The 22,373-nt window shown below is 43.5% G+C and overlaps 1 protein-coding gene across 5 annotated transcripts in view; it reads left to right on the forward strand.

The window, feature by feature from the left end:
- ZFAT (zinc finger and AT-hook domain containing) overlaps nucleotides 1-22,373 on the forward strand; it is a 244,589-nt gene that overhangs the window by 104,010 nt on the left and 118,206 nt on the right. For 3 of the 5 annotated variants that reach the window (XM_030764163.2, XM_089898687.1, XM_022555539.2), the window contains exons 11-12: nucleotides 4,392-4,480; nucleotides 6,792-6,842. In XM_030764163.2, coding sequence (XP_030620023.2) covers nucleotides 4,392-4,480; nucleotides 6,792-6,842 — 140 coding nt within the window. Of the gene's footprint in view, nucleotides 1-4,391; nucleotides 4,481-6,791; nucleotides 6,843-7,191; nucleotides 15,452-22,373 lie in introns of those variants that run through there. The other 2 variants (XM_022555544.3, XM_089898686.1) reach the window with 2 other exon arrangements.

A 22,373-nucleotide genomic window follows, 5' to 3' on the forward strand; every position in this document is an offset into this window, starting at 1 on the left:
TGAGAAGTCTACTGTCCCTGACCCCAAAGTACCTGCAGCCCACCGAGGGTGCCAGATGGACCAACCAGAGATGAATTGGTGAGCCACTTGGAATTAGGCACTTCGGATACAGCAGCGAGTGGTACGAACAACAACCAAAGCAGAAACAAAACACCCCACTGTCATGAAGCTGAACGAGAAACAAGATAAATCATTAAGATAGGGGGTATATTACAGTTGAGATATAAAGAAATATCTTAAATTTTGAGAAAATTGAGACATGAAAATATGAATGTGAAATGGTTCAATTTCAATATGAACATGTTACAAGATGAGGGATGTCACAAAGGAATCAGTAAAGGAAGATGGGGATGGTTATGGAAGGGAAACCAGCCAGCAGAGCATGGACGGAAGGGCACCCCAGGCCCCAGAGCAGCAAGTGCAAAGGCCCGGAGGCGGCGTGAGTGTGCTATGTCCCTGGGGTGGAGAGAGGGGGGCGAGGGTCATGGCTGAGCACAGGAGGTAACGGGGAGGGTCCCACCAGCCATTGCCAGGGGGTCACGGCTTGCTGTGGGTGGAGACAAGGCCAGAGCAGTTGCTGGGGGCAGGATGCGGAAAGCCTTCTGTGAACTCTTTGATATTATGTTACTTACACATTATCATTTTCCTTTCTCTGTTTGTATTCTTTCTATTTTAAGGAATATTATCTCAGGCTGGCTTAACTGGACCTATCCTTGGATTGTCCCCGAGAGTGTCAGGGAGGTCAAAACACTAGGATTTGAGGGGTGCTGCCCCAGTGGCCGTGGCAGAGCAGGGTCCGCTGCTGGGTCACCTGCACACACCCTCAGCCTCTTTTCTCAGGGGACCACTTTTCGGGTGCTTGCCGCCCAGAGTCTGAGCCCATCCTGGCAGCAGGCAGAGGTTGCCTCCCCATTTTTCTAGTGGGGACACACTGAGCAGCAGGGAGGAATGAACCCCGGGCCTCACAGGTGAGCTGGCCGGGGCTGCAGGAGAGCGCCCCTCCGCTGCCACACTGGTGCTTCCCGGGGCCGCCACCCTGCGGGACCAGGCTTTATGCGTGTGGTTCATATGTGCCCCTTTTGCTGTTGGAAATTCTTTGTTCCCTTTGGGGAAATCATGCCATGTCCTTATTAGCCAAGAGGATTCTTACGTGGCCGAGTCAGAGCTTTGGGGTCCAAATCCAGGCTCTGCCACCGACTGCTTCACAACCTGGCAAGTTGCTCAGCTTCGTGTTCCTAGTCCCTCATCCATAAGAGGGGTGCTCTGCCTTGCCTCCCCAGGTTCTGGGCAGCGCGAGGAGATCAGACACGCCATGTCCTGGCACAGCTGCTGACGGCCAGCAGCTCGCTATGTAGAGCTAGCCGGGCACGTTGTGTGCAAAATGAATTAAGTTTTTTAAAACGTCCACCTCATTTTTTCTTTGTCATCATTCCCTTCTTTTCCTGGGCTGCTCTATGACTCACATCCGATACAGCCATTTGCTGTGCACCTACCAGCCCTTTGAGGTCACTCTAACCTCGGGTAAATACTGCATTTTCTAGACAATTCTCCCTGTGATTCTCAGGAGTATCTTGATAGAAAACAATCTGATAGTCTCAAATCATTACATTTTTATGATTAGTCATGCATCTCTATTGCACTATTTTAATTAGGCAGCAAAAGATTATGTCAAGCGCTCTCCCAGCCTGTTTGGTGGGGGGGCGTCATTGGTCGCTGAAAACATTTGTAATATTTATTGCCTGCTCTCTGACGCCTCATAAGGGATGGCTTTTAAGAGCTGCCTTCTTTCCTTGTCTCTGGCGAGCCCGGGAGTATATTCATAAAAGGTTGACTGTGGACCTCAAACGAGGTGATGCCATTTATTCATTTCAGGCACTAATCATTTTTAGCTTAATCTCCTACTGTTTGATCCAAGTGTATTGGTAGTGAGTGAAAATATTTATCAACGTGGATATCAGCTTTCCTCCCCGCATGGTGCCAGTGGGGAACCTAGACAGCATTCTGCTCAGGCTGCCTGGCACAGTCATGATGTATTTAGGCGAGTCACGCACCAGTGGAGAAGTACGGGTGTCCGAGTTTATACAGGAGATGTGTAGCCATGCATAGCCCTTCTGTTTGAAAAAGATGGTACTGTGTTCAAGGTAAGGTGTTAACTGCGCTCTAATTATGACTTTTCTGCCTTACACATGAAAAGGTTTTCCTCATACTTTGGACTTGCAGAATTAGTAGAATCTAGAGTTTGGGGGTCCTTCGCCTGGAATGATAGGTACAATTGCAGTATTAACATGTTTATATTATTGTTTCCCTTTTGCTGCTGCTATGGAGAGCATTAGTCAAGTAATATGTACAAAGTTTCCTTTTTGCTTCTTGCCCAGCTCAGTTTAGTAGAATGCACAGAATATATTCAGTGTGTGCCAGGCGCTCAGGCACTAGGAGTGCCAAGATGACTAAGACATGGTTCCTGCCGATGGGAGGCCAATGGCAGGTCATGACCATGCTGCAGGACCAGGGCATGGACAGAGTGTGTGAGAGCGTGTGTGGGAGCTTCAGGGGGCTGGCTCTTAGCCCGCTTGTACCAGAGATGTCGTTCAACTGGAGTTTTGAGTTAAAGTGAAGAATGCCCACATGCCAAGAGACAGTGCATCTCAGGCATGGAAGATGTTAGCAGAGGCTCAGGGTTCTTGGACTGCAAAGGCAAAACAGGAAGTCAGAGAGAGGGATCGGGGGGAGAGTTACTTTGATTTTGGGTGCCTTCCATGCCACGCTTTGGAACTTCAGCTTTGATCTGTATTTGGAGTCATTGGCGGGCTGTGCAGCAAGGGCTGTGGACGGGTTTGTGTGTTAGATCAGGGATGGAGGGTGGGGCATCAGGATGGATGGATGACGGATGGAGCAGGGGCAGTGGGTGGGTGATAGATGGATGGGAGGGTTGCCTGAAAGAAAGGAAACCAATTCATCTGAGCAATGGCTTTTGCCATTGTCCAGGAAAGAAATGAGGAGGGCCTAAACCAGTGTGGAGGTTTTAGAAACAGAGAGAAATAGAAAAATACTGGGAGTTGAAATCAGGTGCTTAAAAAATAAGGTGAGTGAAGTTGGGGTCATGGAGATGTTGAGGAAGGCTACTGGGTCTCTGACTTGGGCGATCAGGTGGGTGATAAACTAGGAAGCCTGGAGGTGGAACCCATATGATGGGTGAGGCAAAGAGTCCAAATTAGGACATTTGGGACAGCTAAACAGTAGTCCAGTTGAATACTCAAATCTCAAGTTTAGGGAAGGGTACAAGGTGTAAAAGTATGCGTAGAAGGTGTAGATTTTGACCTCAAAGGTTTACATGCAAGGATGCCTGTAGAAGGAGAAGAGTGGGGGTGTGGGCTGGAGCAGTCTGGGACCTCAGTGTGTAAAAGCTGTAGATGGGAGAGAGTGTTTCTGGGATACACAGAACGAATAGAGAGGCACGGAGAGGCAGTAGTGGCGTGGCATCAGAGGAGCAGAGGGTTTCCCAAGCACGGTGTTAGCAGAGCCACGTGCGGTAGAGTCCTGTCAAATAAGGACTGAAGTCTGCCATTGGCTTGGCGTCATGGAGGTCCCTGGTTACCTTGGCGAGACAGGTTTTGGGGCGAGCTGGTGTCACCTGCCAGTTTTGGGGTGGGCTCAGGAGTGGATAGAAAAGGAGCATGGAGGCTGCAGAGGTGGACAGCTTTTTCACCCAGCTCGGCTGGGAAGGAAAGGTGTGAGAGGTTCCCAGAGGGAGCCAGTGTTTCTGTGGCACCATGTGCAGTGACTGTGGTCATTGCTGCCTCCGGAGGCTTAGAGCCATTAGAAGCTGCGTGGTAAGCATCGCTGCTGTGAGAAGTAGGCCATATTTTTATTTGGTTGCACGTTTCTATTATTGCAAGTCGAGGTTTTATTTTTGCTCCTCAGGGGTAAAAAATGTAGCCTGCCCCATATATCCATTGATTTAACATGTGGGCTTGTTTATCACATTACTGAATGTTTATAAATTGCTGAAACATTAATCCTCTCAAAAGACCCACGTTTCACACTTCTCTGTCGTTTTCTCTCTAGCATCTCCTGAAATCTGCCTTTTACACTCCTACGAGTTCCAAAACAGATCTCTTCTCTTGCTGAAGGGCATTCTGCAGGTGCTGTTGGCTCTCGGGATGGCGTCCACACTCCTAGGGAGACACTGAGGCCCCTGGTGTCCGGCCCCCCAGCCTCCCCTGGGCTAGACGGAGCATGCTGCCTTGCGGCTGTGCACTTCCTTGCCAGTTCCCCCTGACGTTCTGGACACCCCCGACGGCACGGGGCCTCTTCGTGCCTTCGTACACGCTCCACTCACATGCAGAGGCTGAGAGCCTGACGGCGCTCACCTTCTTCTCCCTTCTTTTCAGGGAAGCAGTTCAAGTGCACCGTGTGTGACTACACAGCAGCCCAGAAGCCACAGCTGCTGCGGCACATGGAGCAGCACGCCTCCTTCAAGGTAAGTGGGCTCGGCGCTGGAGCGGGTATTCAAGTCGGAAGCGCACCGCTCTTCAAAATAAAGACGGAGGGAGCCTCCTTTCGTTGTTTTGGAGCATCCCCTTCCCTTCTGGGCCTGCTCAGCTGGTGCACGTGGAGGCTGGGGCGTGGTTCGGCTGACTGCATGCCCTCTCCTTCTGCAAGTGTAGCGCTTCTCTGTACTTTGGAGACCAAGTCCAGGAACAGAGTGTAAGAGGACGCAGACTAGAGAAAGGCACCCTCTCACCGTAAAAAAATGGAGTGATTTAGAGCAAAGAGTACGAGCTTTACGGACAAGTGTGTGCTGTCAGATCATGGATTGTCTCAGGTGAACCCCTGATACGGCAACTGTGATGATGCCCGGTTGGCAGGCGCTTGTAAGAGCTGGAATGGCGCTCATGTGCCCGCCACAGTGCCAGCGTGTAACAGGGGCTCGGGAGACCGTGGCTTTCCTTATTCTTTTAATACCTCCAGTTGATGTTTCTCTCATGTAGATGGTAATATCCCCTTGGCCACTGCTTATGGCGCCGTTATGGACAGCAAGAACCCTGGTCCAGTGAATTTGTTTAATAAAAAATTCTGCTCAGCCCTCAGCAACTTGACCCTTAAAATTGATGCTCTTGCTGCTGGCACGTGCATGTGAACGTGGGAACACGATGCTCTGAGATGTTTGTTGAAATCATGTCCACTGCTAAGTCCCAGAGGGCGGTAGGCAGAACGTGGAAGGACCCTGGGCCACCACACTCAGAGGTGCATTTATATTTATTGAGCATCTACTGTGTCCCTGCACTGTGCCAGGAGCTTCACCCCCCTCAACTCTGATCTCCACACAGTAGATATCATTGCCCAGATTGGACAGCTGAACAACCTGCATCTCACATAAGTTAAGTGACCCCCACGAATCTTTCCTCGATGCCCATATCCACAGGCTTCAGTCGCTGTTATAATAGTGGCCAGCCTATGCTGTCTGTCACCCCTTCTGAGGTACGAGGACCCTCCCTGATGACAAGCTTATCTGATGCTCAGAACAACCTTGGGATGAAGTGACTTGAAGCCTCATGATCTCTCCTCTTGTAGTTAAGAAACCAGGTGGCTCGGGGGGGATGAGGGCTTATGTGCTCTGACTATCCAGGAGGTGAGGGAGTGAGAACTGGGGCTTTGCCTCCGAGCCCTAGGCCTGAGCGTCTCTCACCAGATCTTCTCAGTCCCTCATTGACGGCAGAAAGGGGGCAGTTGGGGAACCTGAGGCTGCTGTGCCTGTCGCTTCTGTAGCTGCTTTCAGGTCTGCACTGAACACGAGTTTCTCAGGTGAGACCCACGTGTCACCCAGCAGGAGTGCAAAGTGTCTGAACTGGGATGTTCCATGTTTGCATACTTTGCACATAATTAAAATTAAGAGCTTAATGTAGCATCCCACCTCTCATAGATGTGTTTCTCTGGGGGACTCTGGATTTTCTTAGACTAGTGCAATTGTAGGACTAGAGGATGCAGAGTTAGGGCAACTCTCACTTTATAGATGAGAAATGTGGACCCAGGGAGCTTGATTTCTGTCCTTGCTGTTTCAGAATCGGAGCTAGACTTCTCATTCATTCCTCAGTTTCCGTGTGGAGCATCTTCCGTTCCTAACCAGACACAGCAGACAGTCTCTCTGCCCTGAAGTCCTCATTGACTTGTTCCTCAGATTTGTGGAATCTTTGGTTTGTGTGCAGAAGTGCATTTGGGGGTGATTTGATTGAAGGTGTCCCTCTCACGTGTGGTTCTCAGCTTTTTCCTGCCATCACATGGCTGTACTCTGGGGCCTCGGGAGCCCAACTAAGCTGGGCCCTGGGTCATGGCCAGTTTCCCACGGCCTCTCCGTGGATGTAGGGGTTCCCCTGCTGAGTGGTGCCCCAGCTGCAGATGAGATTCAGCCTGAATGAGAACCACTAATTCAGCCCTGGGCTTCTCCCTTCCTCCAGGTCGGGATGCTCTTCTTGTACACATGCGTGTAAGTCGTGCTTCTTGGTTAACTGGGGCTGGTGAGGCAAAATGAAATTGATTCCTGCCAGCCACCCTCATCCTAACTGTAATTGCCCTTTCCCTTTCCTCTCTGTCCACCCCTGTAGTAGTTTTCCATTACTGTTGTGATAAATTACTCCAGGTTTGTAACTTAAACAACACAAGTTTATTGTCTTATAGTTCTGTGGCTCAGAATTCCAGCACAGGTCGCACTGAGCTAACACGCAGGTGACGTGTTCTTTCTGGAGAGGCTCTAAGAGAAAATCCATTTCCTTACTCTTCTCTGGCTCCTACAGGCCGTCCGCACTCCTCGGCTCGTGGCCCCTTCGTCTTGTCTTCAAAGCCAGGTGAGCATCCCTCATCTCTCTCCTCCTCTGACTCTCCTCTTCTGCTTTCCTCTTCCAGTTTGAACGGACCCTGTGATTACAGCGCACCCACTTGGATAACCCAGGACAATGTCCTTATCTTAAAGTCAGAGGATCAATAACCTTAATTCTAGCTGTAGTCTTAATTCCTTTTTGCCACATAAGGTTCCAGGGATTAGGACATGGTCATCTTTGGGGAGGGCATTTTTCTGCCCACTGCATTCCCCCACTCTTTTTTCTTCCTTTCACATCTATCTGTGTGGTAGAAATTTTCATCCATATCAGAAAATATGCAGTATGCATCTCCTACATTCCCTTTTCCTACCCACAGCAAACATTATGAAGAAATCAAGCGTCACTATTTTACTGATCCGAGATGAGACTTCAACATCTTGGGCAAATACTGCTAATCCATTGCAGTTGGCTTGCTAGAGGAAACCAGTTTGCCTTTCCAGATCTGGATGTGTAATTTTCAATACATAATTTGTGTCAGGAAACACTGTAATAAAGGCAAACTCCTGTATTACCTTTTAAAATTACATGGTGTCATTCATGTGTTTATTTTAAGAATGAAATTAAAATGTATTCACGAAATAAGATTTGGAAATGCTTTTTGGTTCTTTTCCTTGGGGGAAATTTTGGATATATTTTTAGACATGGTTGAGGTCACACTGTAAATGAGCATTTTTTTTTGATGGAGATTAAAATGTCAGCTTTATCAGTGATGAAGCTCTACTGGAGAATGTGGCTTAGATGAGTGGCCAGATGGTTTGCTGAGAATACTTCACTTCTGAGTTAGAATAACCTCACAGTCAGAGGCCAGAGGGGGGCACCTACATACTTTAGGCATTATAAATATTGCCTTTTTTCTTTATCCTCATTTCATAGGCCTTTTTTCATTTTATGAAAATACATTTATTAACTACTTTTAATGGCTGCATAAGGATGAGTATCATAGTTTAACATTCCCCTCATAATTGGGCAGTTTGGTCGTTTCCAGTTTTTGCTGTTATAAAGAACCCTACAGTGGACATCATACCAAAAGCATTTCTATGTCACCCTAAAATCCAAAGACTATGAAACACTGGGCAAAGCCCACCAAACCACTGAGCGTTCACAAACAGTGAAGGTGTTATATGTGCTTCTTAAATAACATGCATTCCCTAGGGTGGGGTTGACACAATCGACCTTAAAGATGTGCCAGAGAAGATGCTCGGACGAGAGGAACCAGGAACCTGTTTAGGAGTCTCTAAACAGGAGCAGTCTTGTTCCCTTGGCCCAGCTGTTCAGCTCTCTGCTTCTTGCACATAAACAAGCCGCATGCCATTCTGTAAGCAATGTGATCACCAGGCAGACTCACTTGTGGAGTTTTCTCCATTAGGCTCATATGAACCCATAACTCTGCTGATAGAAATGTTCTCAGTCATAGGGCTGGTGGATTCTGTTCCAGTCTCCTTGTACATCAATAATAAAAAGTGGCTTTATTTAATTTAAAAACATTTTGAAATAATTTTAGACTCACAAAAAGTCTCGGAGTTCCTGTGTACCTAGCACCCACCTTCCCTTGGTGATAACATCTTTAGCTATAGTATATTGTCAAAAGTAGGAAATGGACTTTGTGACACTACTATTAACTAAACTGTAGACCTTATTTGGATTTTACCAGTCTTATCTATTTTTTTAAATTTAGAAACTATTTTTAAAAGTAGTTTTAGGGGAATTCCATGGTGGTCCAGTGGTTAGGACTTGGCTCTTTCACTGTCAGAGGTCCGGGTTCAATCACTGGTTGGGGAGCTAAGATCCCACAAGCCATGCGGCACAGCCCCAAAAAAAACCAACAAAAAAAACCCCCCAGACTAGTTTTAGGTTCATAGCAAAATTGGGAGGAAAATATAGAGACTTCCCATATACCACCTGGCTCCACTCCCCCTCCACATACAGCCTCCCCCATTTTCAACATCCCCACCAGTGTGGTACATTTGTTACAACTGATGAACCTATATTGATATATCATACTCACCTGAAGCCCATAGTTAATATTTGGGTTCACTCTTGGTGTTGTACATTCTATGGGTTTGGACAAATGTATAATGACATATATCCACAATTACAGTATCATACAGAATAGTTATACTGCCCCCAAGATCCTCTTTTGCTCTGCCTATTAATCCCTCTCTTCCCTCTGCCTCCTGGCAACTTCTGATCTTTCTGCTGTCTCCATAGTTTTGCCTTTCCCAGAATGTCGTACAGTAGGAATTGTACAGTATGTAGCCCTTTTAGATTGGCTTCTTTCACTTAGTAATTGCATTTAAGGTTCCTCCATGTCTTTTCATGGCTTGATAGCTCATTTGTTTTTAACACTGAATAATATTCCATTGTCTGGATGGACCACAGTTTATGCATTTATCTACTAAAGGACATCTTAGTTGCTTCTAAGTTTTGGCAATTATGAATAAGGCTGCTGTAAACATCCATTTGCAGGTTTCTGTGTGGTCATACGTTCTCAGCTCCTTTGGGTAAATACCAAGGAGTGAGATGGCAAGATTGTATGGTAAGAGTATGTTTAGTTTTGTAAGAAACCCCCAAACTCTCTTTCAAAGTGACCATGCCTTTTGTACCACGGTAGCTGTGCCATTTGGAAGTTCATTGAGATTCTGTTTGGCACTTGAAAATTTCTGAGAGCAATGAGATCTTGTAGAAAAACACAGGCTTTTAGAACAAGACAGACTCAGGTTTAGAACTAGACAGACTGTGCCACTTACAGGCTGTGTTATTTAACTTCTTTATACAATTTTATTGTTTGTAAACTGTTGATGGCAATATCTGTCTCCTGGTATTGAAGATATTAAAGGCAATATCACTTTTATGAGAAGTGGATCTGGTACATGGTAGATGATCAAAAAATGTTGGCTCTTTTTTCCCTCCCCTGTCTCTTAAAAATGACTCCAATTCCTAAAAGAACCAAAGCAAGGATTATAAACCAGTCTAATCATGCTTTCAATTTACATTTGTAAATCACTCATTCTAAATATTTCCCAGGTATTGTGTTTTCCTTATGTATATTTTTAGGTGTTGGTGTTGTTTTACTCTTGTTGTTGCTTTTATGGCTTTGGAGTTAGGCAGATAAGGGTCAGAATCTTAATGCCGCTACTTACTAACGAGCTGATCTTTGGGGATTTTGATCCTTTGCCTTTTTGGGCCACTGTCTCCTTATTTGAAAATTGGGAACAATGATACCATTATTTCAAGGGCTACATTAAAAAGGAGAGGTTGATTTGAGGGAGCAGATTAGAAGGAATGTGCCCCCATTGCTTTGGACAGACCTGGACCATCAGCCCTGTGCAGGCCAGCTCCAGGGAGGAGGTGCTGTGGAGGGCCTCAGGCTTGCTCTCTTGGTAACAAGAGCTGGGGGGCTTTCTTTTTAATGGGAGCAGCTCTGGCCTCCTGCCACCCTTCCCATCAGATTAGTTCTTCTCTTTTCGTAAACCTGGAGGCCAGACCAGCATCCTTGACTATACCACATTCCCATGTGGTTCTGAGGCAGAGGCTCCACAGATCATAATCTGCCAGCCGCTGCACTGGGTTTTGAACTGTGTGAAGGAAAGGTCCGATCTGAGTTTTCATATAAAGTGTGTTCTTGTAAATAGCATATAGCTGGATCTTGTTGTTGCCTGTATGTGTGTGTGTGTGTGTGTGTGTGTGTGTCCACGTCCACGTGCCCGCACACAACCAGGCTGACAATCACTGCTCTTTAATTGGCGTGCTTAGTCCATTTACATTTAATGTAATTTTTGACATGTCTCACTTGAAAAGTATGGTCTTGGTGTTTATTTTCTCTGTCATGTCAGTTCTTTGATCCTGTCTCCTCCTCTTCTGGCTTCTTTTGGGTGAATCAGGTAGTTTTTAGTATTCCATTTGACTTTTTCCCCTGAGAGTAGAGCTTTTCTTTTTCAGGTAAATTTTAAATTTTAGAACAGTTGTAGAATTACAGAAAAATTGTTATGGTAATATGGAGAGTTTCCATATTCCACATACCCAGTTTCTCCTGTTGTTAGCATCTAACATTTACAAAATAGTACCTTTGCTACAACTAATGAACCAATATTAATACATCATTAACTAAAGTCCATATTTTATTAAGATTTCCTTAGATTTTACCTAATGTCCTTTTTCTGTTCTAGGATCCCATTAGGGTACCATATTACATTTAGTCATGATGTCTTTTTAGGCTGCTTTTGGATCTGACAGTTTCTCAGACTTTCTCTGTTTTTGATGACCTTGGCAGTTTTGAAGAGTACTGATGAGGTATTTTATAGTATAGCCCTCAATTAGGATTTGTTTGCTTTTTTATTTTTAAATAAATTTATTTATTTTATTTATTTATTTTTGGCTGCATTGGGTCTTCGTTGCTGCACACGGGCTTTCTCTAGTTGCAGCAAGTGGGGGCTACTCTTTGTTGTGGTGCATGTGCTTCTCATTGCAGTGGATGCTCTTATCTTCTCTTGTTGCGGAGCATGGGCTCTAGGTGTGTGGGCTTCAGTAGTTGTGGCACACGGGCTCAGTAGTTGTGGCGCATGCGCTTAGTTGCTCCATGGCATGTGGGATCTTCCCGGACCAGAGCTCAAACCTGTGTCCCTTGCATTGACAGGTGGATTCTTTACCACTGTGCCACCAGGGAAGTCCCTGTTTGCTTTTTTTTTTTTTTTTCTCTTTGCTTTTTAACTATACTTTCTTTGTTTGTTGTTTTTCTTTTTTCTTTTTAGTTATTGCTGTGGACATCACACTATGCATCTGTATTTTAACACATTCTAGCTAGCTGCAAATATACTGTTTTGTGAACAATGGAAGAGCCATGAATCATTATAGTTCACGTTACACCCCTCCTACCCTTTGGGTTCTTGTTGTCATGCATATCACTTCTCTTTGTGTTCTAAACTCCTCAGTGTAGTGTTATTTTTTGGTTTAGTCAGTATTTAAAATATATGTAAGAAAATATAATCTTAAAAATGTCTTTTATGTTTACTTACATATTTAGTCTTTCTGGTGTTCTTTATTTTTTTCCTGCAGGCCTAGCTTCCATCTGATAAATTTTCCTTTAGTTTGGAGAACTTCTATTGGCATTTGTTATATATATCTGTTTTGCTGGAGTTGAATTATCTCAGCTTTTGTCTATTTGGAAATTCTTTGTCTTCATTTTTGAAGAACATTTTGATGACTATAGATTTCTAGGAGGACACCACTCTAAAGATGTTGTCCCATTATGTTTTGTCTTTCATTATTTCTAACCCTTATCATTTCCCCCTATATGTAATGGTTCTTTTTCCCCTCTGGTTTAGATTTTTCTTTTTCTTTGTTTTTTCCTCATATTAACATCATTATGTTTAGGTGTGGTTTCCTAGTGTTTACCTTGCTGAGATTTTGGATCTGTGGGTTGATATCTTTCAGGAGGTTTGGACCATTCTCAGCCATTATGTCTTTACGTATTACTTATGCTTCATTTGCTTCCGTTTTTTCCTCTAGGGCTATAATACCTCATATATTAAACTTTTTGATATCTCACAGCATTCAGATGATCTGTCTCTTTTTCTGTCTCTAATTCTTTCTCTTTGTGTTTCAGTTTATATGATTTGTATTGATCTTCAAGTTTACTTATCCTTTCTCTCATATGTCAGTTCTGCTATTTAGATACTCAAATGAATTATTCATTTCTGAGTTTTTTTGATTTATAGCATTGACATTTAGTTATTTTTTATAATTTTTTTCTCTGCCAAAAATTATCAGTTGTTCACACATATTTTCCATTAGAGCCTTTAACTTATTTATCATCATGATTTAAATGTTTCTGTCTAATAATTTCAATATCTGAGTGATCTGTGCATCAGTTTCTATTGACTTTTTTTCTTGAATTGGGTCACGTTTTCTTCTTTGCATATATCATAATGTTTACCTGGATGCTAGATACTACGTGTGAAAGAACAGTAGAGGCTGTTGTCCATGGGAAAGTAAATGCCTCTTTGTATCAGGCCATTAGAGTGGGGACTGTACAGAGAATTGCAGGCCTGACTGCTGTCCTTTCAAAGCTGTAATTGCGAACTTGGCCCTTGGTTGGTATGTGGTAGTTGAGGCAGTCCTGTTTCTCTCTGGCTTTCTGCTCCTTGCAGAGCTTTCTCCCCTCTCTGCCCAGCCCAACCTCAGGAGAGCCTACAGTGTACTTGGTGAAGGCTTTGTACCTTTGATGAGGATGGTGGTGGACTTTCTCTTCCCCTACCTGCTCCAGCCCTGGAGTCCTTGCTGTGTTTTCTGTGCACCCACTGTGTGCCAGGGCAGAGGATGTTGGGATGAAGCCAGGCCTCTGTCTTCCTGGCTCACGGATCTGGGGAGAGCCACCTGTGCACAAAAAGCAACAGCAAGTATGTTAACTGCTGCAAGAAAGTTAGGTACTAAGCTCTGTAGGAACCCAGAAGACCAGCTAACTAATTATTACACTATCATGTTTTATTTTTTTAATTTTTTTTTATTTGAGTATAATTGCTTTACAGTGGTGTGTTAGTTTCTGCTTTATAACAAAGTGAATCAGTTATACATATACATATGTTCCCATATCTCTTCCCTCTTACGTCTCCCTCCCTCCCACCCTCCCTATCCCACCCCTCCAGGCAGTCACAAAGCACCGAGCTGATCTCCCTGTGCTATGCGGCTGCTTCCCACTAGCTATCTACCTTACGTTTGGTAGTGTATATATGTCCATGCCACTCTCTCGCTTTGTCACAGCTCACCCTTCCCCCTCCGCATATCCTCAAGTCCATTCTCTAGTAGGTCTGTGTCTTTATTCCTGTCTTACCCCTAGGTTCTTCATGACATGTTTTTTTTCTTAAATTCCATATATATGTGTTAGCATACGGTATTTGTCTTTCTCTTTCTGACTTACTTCACTCTGTATGACAGACTCTAGGTCTATCCACCTCACTACAAATAGCTCAATTTTGTCCTTTTATGGCTGAGTAATATTCCATTGTATATATGTGCCACATCTTCTTTATCCATTCATCCGATGATGGACACTTAGGTTGTTTCCATCTCTGGGCTATTGTAAATAGAGCTGCAATGAACATTTTGGTACATGACTCTTTTTGAATTACAGTTTTCTCAGGGTATATGCCCAGTAGTGGGATTGCTGGGTCATACGGTAGTTCTATTTGTTGTTTTTTTAAGGAACTTCCATACTGTTCTCCACAGTGGCTGTATCAAGTTACATTCCCACCAACAGTGCAAGAGGGTTCCCTTTTCTCCACACCCTCTCCAGCATTTATTGTTTGTAGATTTTTTGATGATGGCCATTCTGACTGGTGTGAGATGATATCTCATTGTAGTTTTGATTTGCATTTCTCTAATGATTAATGAAGTTGAGCATTCTTTCATGTGTTTGTTGGCAGTCTGTATATCTTCTTTGGGGAAATGTCTATTTAGGTCTTCTGCCCATTTTTGGATTGGGTTGTTTGTTTTTTTGTTATTGAGCTGCATGAGCTGCTTATAAATTTTGGAGATTAATCCTTTGTCAGTTGCTTCATTTGCAAATATTTTCTCCCATTCTGAGGGTTGTCTTTTGGTCTTGTTTATGGTTTCCTATGCTGTGCAAAAGGTTTGAAGTTTCATGAGGTCCCATTTTTTAATTTTTGTTTTTATTTCCATTTCTCTGGGAGGTGGGTCAGAAAGGATCTTGCTGTGATTTATGTCATAGAGTGTTCTGCCTATGTCTTCCTCTAAGAGTTTGATAGTTTCTGGCCTTACATTTATTTAGGTCTTTAATCCATTTTGAACTTATTTTTGTGTATGGTGTTAGGGAGTGATCTAATCTCATACTTCTACATGTACCTGTCCAGTTTTCCCAGCACCACTTATTGAAGAGGCTGTCCTTTCTCCACTGTACATTCCTGCCTCCTTTATCAAAGATAAGGTGACCATATGTGCGTGGGTTTATCTCTGGGCTTTCTATCGTGTTCCATTGACCTATCTTTCTGTTTTTGTGCCAGTACCATACTGTCTTGATTACTGTAGCTTTGTAGTATAGTCTGAAGTCAGGGAGCCTGATTCCTCCAGCTCCGTTTGTCATTCTCAAGATTGCTTTGGCTATTCGGGGTCTTTTATGTTTTCATACAAATTGTGAAATTTTTTGTTCTATTTCTGTGAAAAATACCAGTGGTAGTTTGATAGGGATTGCATTGAATCTGTAGATTGCTTTGGTTAGTAGAGTCATTTTCCAATCCAAGAACATGGTATATCTCTCCATCTATTTGTATCATCTTTAATTTCTTTCATCAGTGTCTTATAATTTTCTGCATACAGGACTTTTGTCTCCTTAGGCAGGTTTATTCCTAGATATTTTATTCTTTTTGTTGCAATGGTAAATGGGAGTGTTTTCTTGATTTCACTTTCGGATTTTTCATCACTAGTGTATAGGAGTGCCAGAGATTTCTGTGCATTAATTTTGTATCCTGCTACTTTACCAAATTCATTGATTAGCTCTAGTAGTTTTCTGGTAGCATCTTTAGGATTCTCTATGTATAGTATCATGTCATCTGCAAACAGTGACAGCTTTACTTCTTCTTTTCCTATTTGGATTCCTTTTATTTCCTTTTCTTCTCTGATTGCTGTGGCTAAAACTTCCAAAACTATGTTGAATAATAGTGGTGAGAGTGGGCAACCTTGTCTTGTTCCTGATCTTAGTGGAAATGCTTTCAGTTTTTCACCATTGAGGACGATGTTGGCTGTGGGTTTGTCATATATGGCCTTTATTATGTTGAGGAAAGTTCCCTCTGTGCCTACTTTCTGCAGGGTTTTTATCATAAATGGGTGTTGAATTTTGTCGAAAGCTTTCTCTGCATCTATTGAGATGATCATATAGTTTTTCTCCTTCAGTTTGTTAATATGGTTTATCACATTGATTGTTTTGCGTATATTGAAGAATCCTTGCATTCCTAGAATAAACCCCACTTGATCATGGTGTATGATCCTATTAATGTGCTGTTGTATTCTGTTTGCTAGTATTTTGTTGAGGATCTTTGCATCTATGTTCATCAGTGATATTGGCCTGTCGTTTTCTTTCTTTGTGACATCCTTGTCTGGTTTTGGTATCAAGGTGATGGTGGCCTCATAGAATGAGTTTGGGAGTGTTCCTCCCTCTGCTATATTTTGGAAGAGATTGAGAAGGATAGGTGTTAGCTCTTCTCTAAATGTTTGATAGAATTCGCCTGTGAAGCCATCTGGTCCTGGGCTTTTGTTTGTTGGAAGATTTTTAATCACAGTTTCAATTTCAGTGCTTGTGATTGGTCTGTTCATATTTTCTATTTCTTCCTGATTCAGTCTTGGCAGGTTGTGCATTTCTAAGAATTTGTCCGTTTCTTCCAGGTTGTCCATTTTATTGGCATAGATTGGCTTGTAGTAATCTCTCATGACACTGTATTTCTGCAGTGTCAGTTTTTACTTCTCCTTTTTCATTTCTAATTCTATTGATTTGAGTCTTCTCCCTTTTTTTTCTTGATGAGTCTGGCTAATGGTTTATGAATTTTGTTTATCTTCTCAAAGAACCAGCTTTTAGTTTTATTGATCTTTGCTATCGTTTCCTTCATTTCTTTTGCATGTATTTCTGATCTGGTTTTTATGATTTCTTTCTTTCTGTTGACTTTGGGTTTTGTTCTTCTTTCTGTAATTGCTTTAGGTGCAAGATTAGGTTGTTTATTCGAGATGTTTCCTGTTTCTTAAGGTAGGATTGTATTGCTGTAAACTTCCCTCTTAGAAGTGCTTTTGCTGCATCCCATAGATTTTGGGTTGTCGTGTCTCCATTGTCATTTTTTCTAGGTAATTTTTTACTTCCTCTTTGATTTCTTCAGTGATCACTTCGTTATTAAGTAGTGTATTGTTTAGCCTCCATGTGTTTGTGTTTTTTACAGATCTTTTCCTGTAATTGATATCTAGTCTCATAGCGTTGTGGTCAGAACAGATACTTGAAACAATTTCAATTTTCTTAAATTTACCAAGGCTTGACTTGTGACCCAAGATATGATCTATCCTGGAGAATGTTCCATGAGCACTTGAGAAAAATGTGTATTCTGTTGCTTTTGGATGGAATGTCCTATAAATATCAATTAAGTCCATCTTGTTTAATGTATCATTTAAAGCTTGTGTTTCCTTATTTATTTTCATTTTGGATGATCTGTCCATTGGTCAAAGTGGGGTGTTAAAGCCCCCTACTATGAATGTGTTACTGTCGATTTCCCCTTTTATGGCTGTTAATATTTGCCTGATGTATTGAGGTGCTCCTATGTTGGGTGCATAAATATTTACAATTGTTATATCTTCTTCTAGGATCGATCCCTTGATCATTATGTAGTGTCCTTCTTTGTCTCTTCTAATAGTCTTTATTTTAAAGTCTATTTTGTCTGATATGAGAATTGCTACTCCAGCTTCCTTTTGGTTTCCATTTGCATGAAATATCTTTTTCCATCCCCTTACTTTCAGTCTGTATGTGTCTCTAGGTCTGAAGTTGGTCTCTTGTACACAGCAAATATATGGGTCTTGTTTTTGTATCCATTCAGCCAATCTGTGTCTTTTGGTGGGAGCATTTAGTCCATTTACATTTAAGGTAATTATCGATATGTATGTTCCTATTCCCATTTTGTTAATTGTTTTGGGTTCGTTATTGTAGGTCTTTTCCTTCTCTTGTGTTTCTTGCCTAGAGAAGTTCCTTTAGCAGTTGTTGTAAAGCTGGTTTGGTGGTGCTGAACTCTCTCAGGTTTTGCTTGTCTGTAAAGGTTTTAATTTCTCCATCAAATCTGAATGAGATCCTTGCTGGGTAGAGTAATCTTGGTTGCAGGTTTTTCTCCTTCATCACTTTCAATATGTCCTGCCAGTCCCTTCTGGCTTGCAGAGTTTCTGCTGAAAGATCAGCTGTTAACCTTATGGGGATTCCCTTGTGTGTTATTTGTTGTTTTTCCCTTGCTGCTTTTAATATGTTTTCTTTGTATTTAATTTTTGACAGTTTGATTAATATGTGTCTTGGCATATTTTTCCTTGGATTTATCCTGTATGGGACTCTCTGTGCTTCCTGGACTTGATTAACTATTTCCTTTCCCATATTAGGGGAGTTTTCAACTATAATCTCTTCAGATATTTTCTCAGTCCCTTTCTTATTCTCTTCTTCTTCTGGGACCCCTATGATTCGAATGTTGGTGCGTTTGATGTTGTCCCAGAGGTCTCTGAGACTGTCCCCAGTTCTTTTCATTCTTTTTTCTTTATTCTGCTCTGCAGTAGTTATTTCCACTATTTTATCTTCCAGGTCACTTATCTGTTCTTCTGCCTCAGTTATTCTGCTATTGATCCCATCTAGAGTCTTTTTCATTTCATTTATTGTGTTGTTCATCATCGTTTGTTTCATCTTTAGTTCTTCTAGGTCCTTGTTAAATGGTTCTTGCATTTTGTCCATTCTATTTCCAAGATTTTGGATCATCTTTACTATCATTATTCTGAATTCTTTTTCAGGTAGACTGCCTATTTCCTCTTCATTTGTTAGGTCTGGTGGGTTTTTATCTTGCTCCTTCATCTGCTGTTTTTCTCTCTTCTCATTTTGCTTATCTTACTGTATTTGTGGTCTCCTTTTTGCAGGCTGCAGGTTCGTAGTTCCCGTTGTTTTGGTGTCTGTCCCCAGTGGCTAAGGTTGGTTCAGTGGGTTGTGTAGGCTTCCTGGTGGAGGGGACTAGTGCCTGTGTTCTGGTGGATGAGGCTGGATCTTGTCTTTCTGGTGGGCAGGTCCACATCTGGTGGTGTGTTTTGGGGTGTCTGTGGACTTATTATGATTTTAGGCAGCCTCTCTGCTAATGGGTGGGGTTGTGTTCCTGTCTTGCTAGTTGTTTGGCATAGGATGTCCAGCGCTGTAGCTTGCTGGTCGTTGAGTGAAGCTGGGTGCTGGTGTTGAGATGGAGCTCTCTGGGAGATTTTCGCCGTTTGATATTATGTGGAGCTGGGAGGTCTCTTGTGGACCAGTGTCCTGAAGTTGGCTCTCCCACCTCAGAGGCACAGCACTGACTCCTGGCTGCAGCACCAAGAGCCTTTCATCCACATGGCTCAGAATAAAAGGGAGAAAAAGTAGAAAGAAAGAATTAGTAGAAGTAGAAAGAAAGAAAGAAAGAAAGGAGCGAGGGAGGGAGGGAGGAAGGAAGAAGGGAAGGAAGGAAAAAAGAAAGAAGATAAAGTAAAATAAAATAAAATAAAAAATAATTATTAAGAAAAAAAAATAACGGACGGATAGAACCCTAGGACAAATGGTGGAAGCAAAGCTATACAGACAAAATCTCACACAGAAGCTACACATACACACTCACAAAAAGAGGAAAAGGGGAAAAAATCATAAATCTTGCTCTGAAAGTCCACCTTCTCAATTTCGGATGATTCGTTGTCTATTCATGTATTCCACAGATGCAGGTACCTCAAATTGATTGTGGAGCTTTAATCCGCTGCTTCTGAGGCTGCTGGGAGAGATTTCCCTTTCTCTTCTTTGTTCTCACGGCTCACAGGGGCTCAGCTTTGGATTTGGCCCCGCCTCTGCGTGTAGGTCGCCGGAGGGCGTCTGTTCTTCACTCAGACAGGACGGGGTTAAAGGAGCCGCTGATTCGGGGGCTCTGGCGCACTCAGGCCGGGGGGGGGGGGGGAGGGAGGGGCATGGAGGGCGGGGCGGGCCTGCGGCGGCAGAGGCCGGCGTAACGTTGCACCAGCCTGAGGCGCGCCGTGCGTTCTCCTGGGTAAGTTGTATCTGGATCCCAGGACCCTGGCAGTGCCGGGCTGCAAAGGCTCCCGGGAGGGGAGGTGTGGGGAGTGACCTGTGCTCGCACACAGGCTTCTTGGTGTGGGCAGCAGCAGCCCTAGCGTTTCATGCCCGTCTCTGGGGTCACGCCCGTCTCTGGAGCTCCTTTAAGCAGCGCTCTGAATCCCCTCTCCTCGCGCACCAGGAAACGAAGAGGGAAGAAAAAGTCTCTTGCCTCTTCGGCAGGTCCAGACTTTTCCCCGGACTCCCTCCCTCCCGGGTAGCCGTGGCGCACTAACCCCCTGTAGGCTGTGTTCACGCCGCCAACCCCAGTCCTCTCCCTGCGCTCCGACCGAAGCCCGAGCCTCAGCTCCCAGCCCCGCCCGCCCCGGCGGGTGAGCAGAGGAGCCTCTCGGGCTGGTGAGTGCCGGTCGGCCCTGATCCTCTGTGCGGGAATCTCTCTGCTTTGCCCTCCGCATCCCTGTGGCTGTGCACTCCTCCGCGGCTCCGAAGCTCCACCCCCTCCGGCTCCCGCCGTCTCCGCCCGCGAAGGGGCTTCTGGTGTGTGGAAACTTTCCTTCCTCACGTCTCCCTTCCACTGGTGCAGGTACCGTCCCTATCCTTTTGTCTCTGTTTTTTCTTTTGCCCTACCCAGGTACGTGGGGGCTTTCTTGCCTTTTGGGAGGTCTGAGGTCTTCTGCCAGCGTTCAGTAGGTGTTCTGTAGGAGTTGTTCCACGTGTAGATGTATTTCTGGTGTATCTGTGGGGAGGAAGGTGATCTCCGCGTCTTACTCTTCCGCCATTTTCCCGGAAGCCCCCATCATGTTTTAAAAGCTATGTTTTAATTGAGTTAATATAGTATTATCTTATCATGCAAAATCTATAGCTTTTGAAACCTGTAGCAACCAAAAATTTCTGATCGACTGATATCCACAAATCAAAGGGAATTAGTGTAATCCCTTGTTGTATTTCTGACAATGAAATGGGTCCCAAAGGCGTTCATAATGTGTCCATGTGAAGCAGAATCAAGTTATATATATAGAAGATGCCAGGCAGCTGAGCTCATAGGCTGTGTAAGGGGCTTAGATACTAAATTGAACAGAGGTGGTGTTTGGATGAGTTCAGCCAGGAAGTGAACTAATTTACTCCTAGTTTCCACTCTAAACTTAATAAACAAGGAAGTGAAAGTACAGAAATATCTCAAAGAAGCAGAATGTTTAGAACCACACATTTATAAACAGTTCAAGTTAATCCTCATTCTGAGATCCTCAGTATCCCCCAGAACGCTGAGTCACCCGGCATTGCTTATAGCAAGCATTTTGGCTTTATTTCTGCTATAACTTCTTCTGTTACCCAGGAGATGGTTCCATCTTTCCATCAGAAACTTCTGCCACAGTGTTGGAATGTTTAAGTATCTTGTGTCAGAGTAAAAAAGACCGGTGGACCAATCCCTTTTATAATAGCCATCTGCTGGGCATTTCAACAGGTGTTTCATGTATGTTACCTTATTTTGCCCTCAAAACTACTATGATGTAGGTATTGATCTTCCCATTTTACAGATGAGGAAACAGGCACAGAGTCCAGTTAAGTAACATACTCGAGAGTAACACAATTTGTAAGTGGAGGAGCTGGGATTTTGAGCCTTGTCTCTTTGTAGACAAACCTACCCTCCATGCGTTACCCTCCACTTTCCTACTCTCAAGCCAAGCAGAGGGACGTTCTGGCTCCCTCGTCCCTTTTTTCCCCTCACTGCTTTGATTATATAAGCCTGCAGTTAGATGTTTAGCTATCAAGACTCAAGCAAAATCTTTAAGCAGAATGCTGAGTGAGTGTAAACTTAGCAGCTATAGCGTTTCCCAAGATGAGTGGAAATTACTGAACCATGGGGCAAAGAGAGTGAGAAGTCCATTGTAGGGTTGCTGTTGGTGGTGTTTATTTTGCTTTTCAGCTCTTAATTTCCATGAAAGTGGAGAATCTGAGATTACATGTTTCCCTTTTTTCCTTTAAGCATGTGTATGCCTATGAGGAGGAAGAAGGGCCTGGCGGGGGGTGGGTGGTCAGAGGGGCCATTTATTAAGTTCTTTTGAACTGGGATGTCTCTGCTAAAAACCTGTTACACCATCTTCAGCTTCCTTGTATTTTAGATTTTTTAAGCACTTTGGGGGATAAGAAAAAGGAAATTGGATTGTCTTATGTTAAATTAAAATCCTGTCTAATAGTGTACAGTAATTCTCTGGAAATACTGCATTTTGACAGCATAAGCGATTACAAAAAAAATCAATAATTGGAGAACATTTGAAGAGTCATCTAAGCTCTTGCACGAGAAGCAATTAGTATGGATTGATTTACTGTTATTTATTGTGATGAGATAATTGCCTCAACATAAGGCATTTTGGAACTTGTGGTACTCCATGGTTTTAAAACGTTTATTCTTTTAAATTGTTTAATTTGTCTCGGGCCTTATTTTACAACAGAGGTGACTTTGTGCTTGGTGAAATATATGAAGACCTGGCTTTTTTCTCTCTGGATCCTTGGCCCCAAGCTTGGATTTGTCCCTGTTGTGGCCAACCCAGGAATGAAGTTCCAACCTTGTGCTCTCAGGCTTATAATCCTGAAGAGACAGGGTCAAAAACAAACAAACAAAAAAAAACAAATTACAAAACTCTTCTCTTCTGCACAGATGGTGCAGGGCAGCTTTGACTGAAGGCTTGGGTTGTAGA

The sequence above is a fragment of the Delphinapterus leucas genome, chromosome 17 (genome assembly GCF_059928025.1).
Source record: "Delphinapterus leucas isolate spDelLeu-1000000601 "Yukka" chromosome 17, BTC_Dleu_Yukka2, whole genome shotgun sequence".
Classification (NCBI taxonomy): Eukaryota; Metazoa; Chordata; class Mammalia; order Artiodactyla; family Monodontidae; genus Delphinapterus; species Delphinapterus leucas.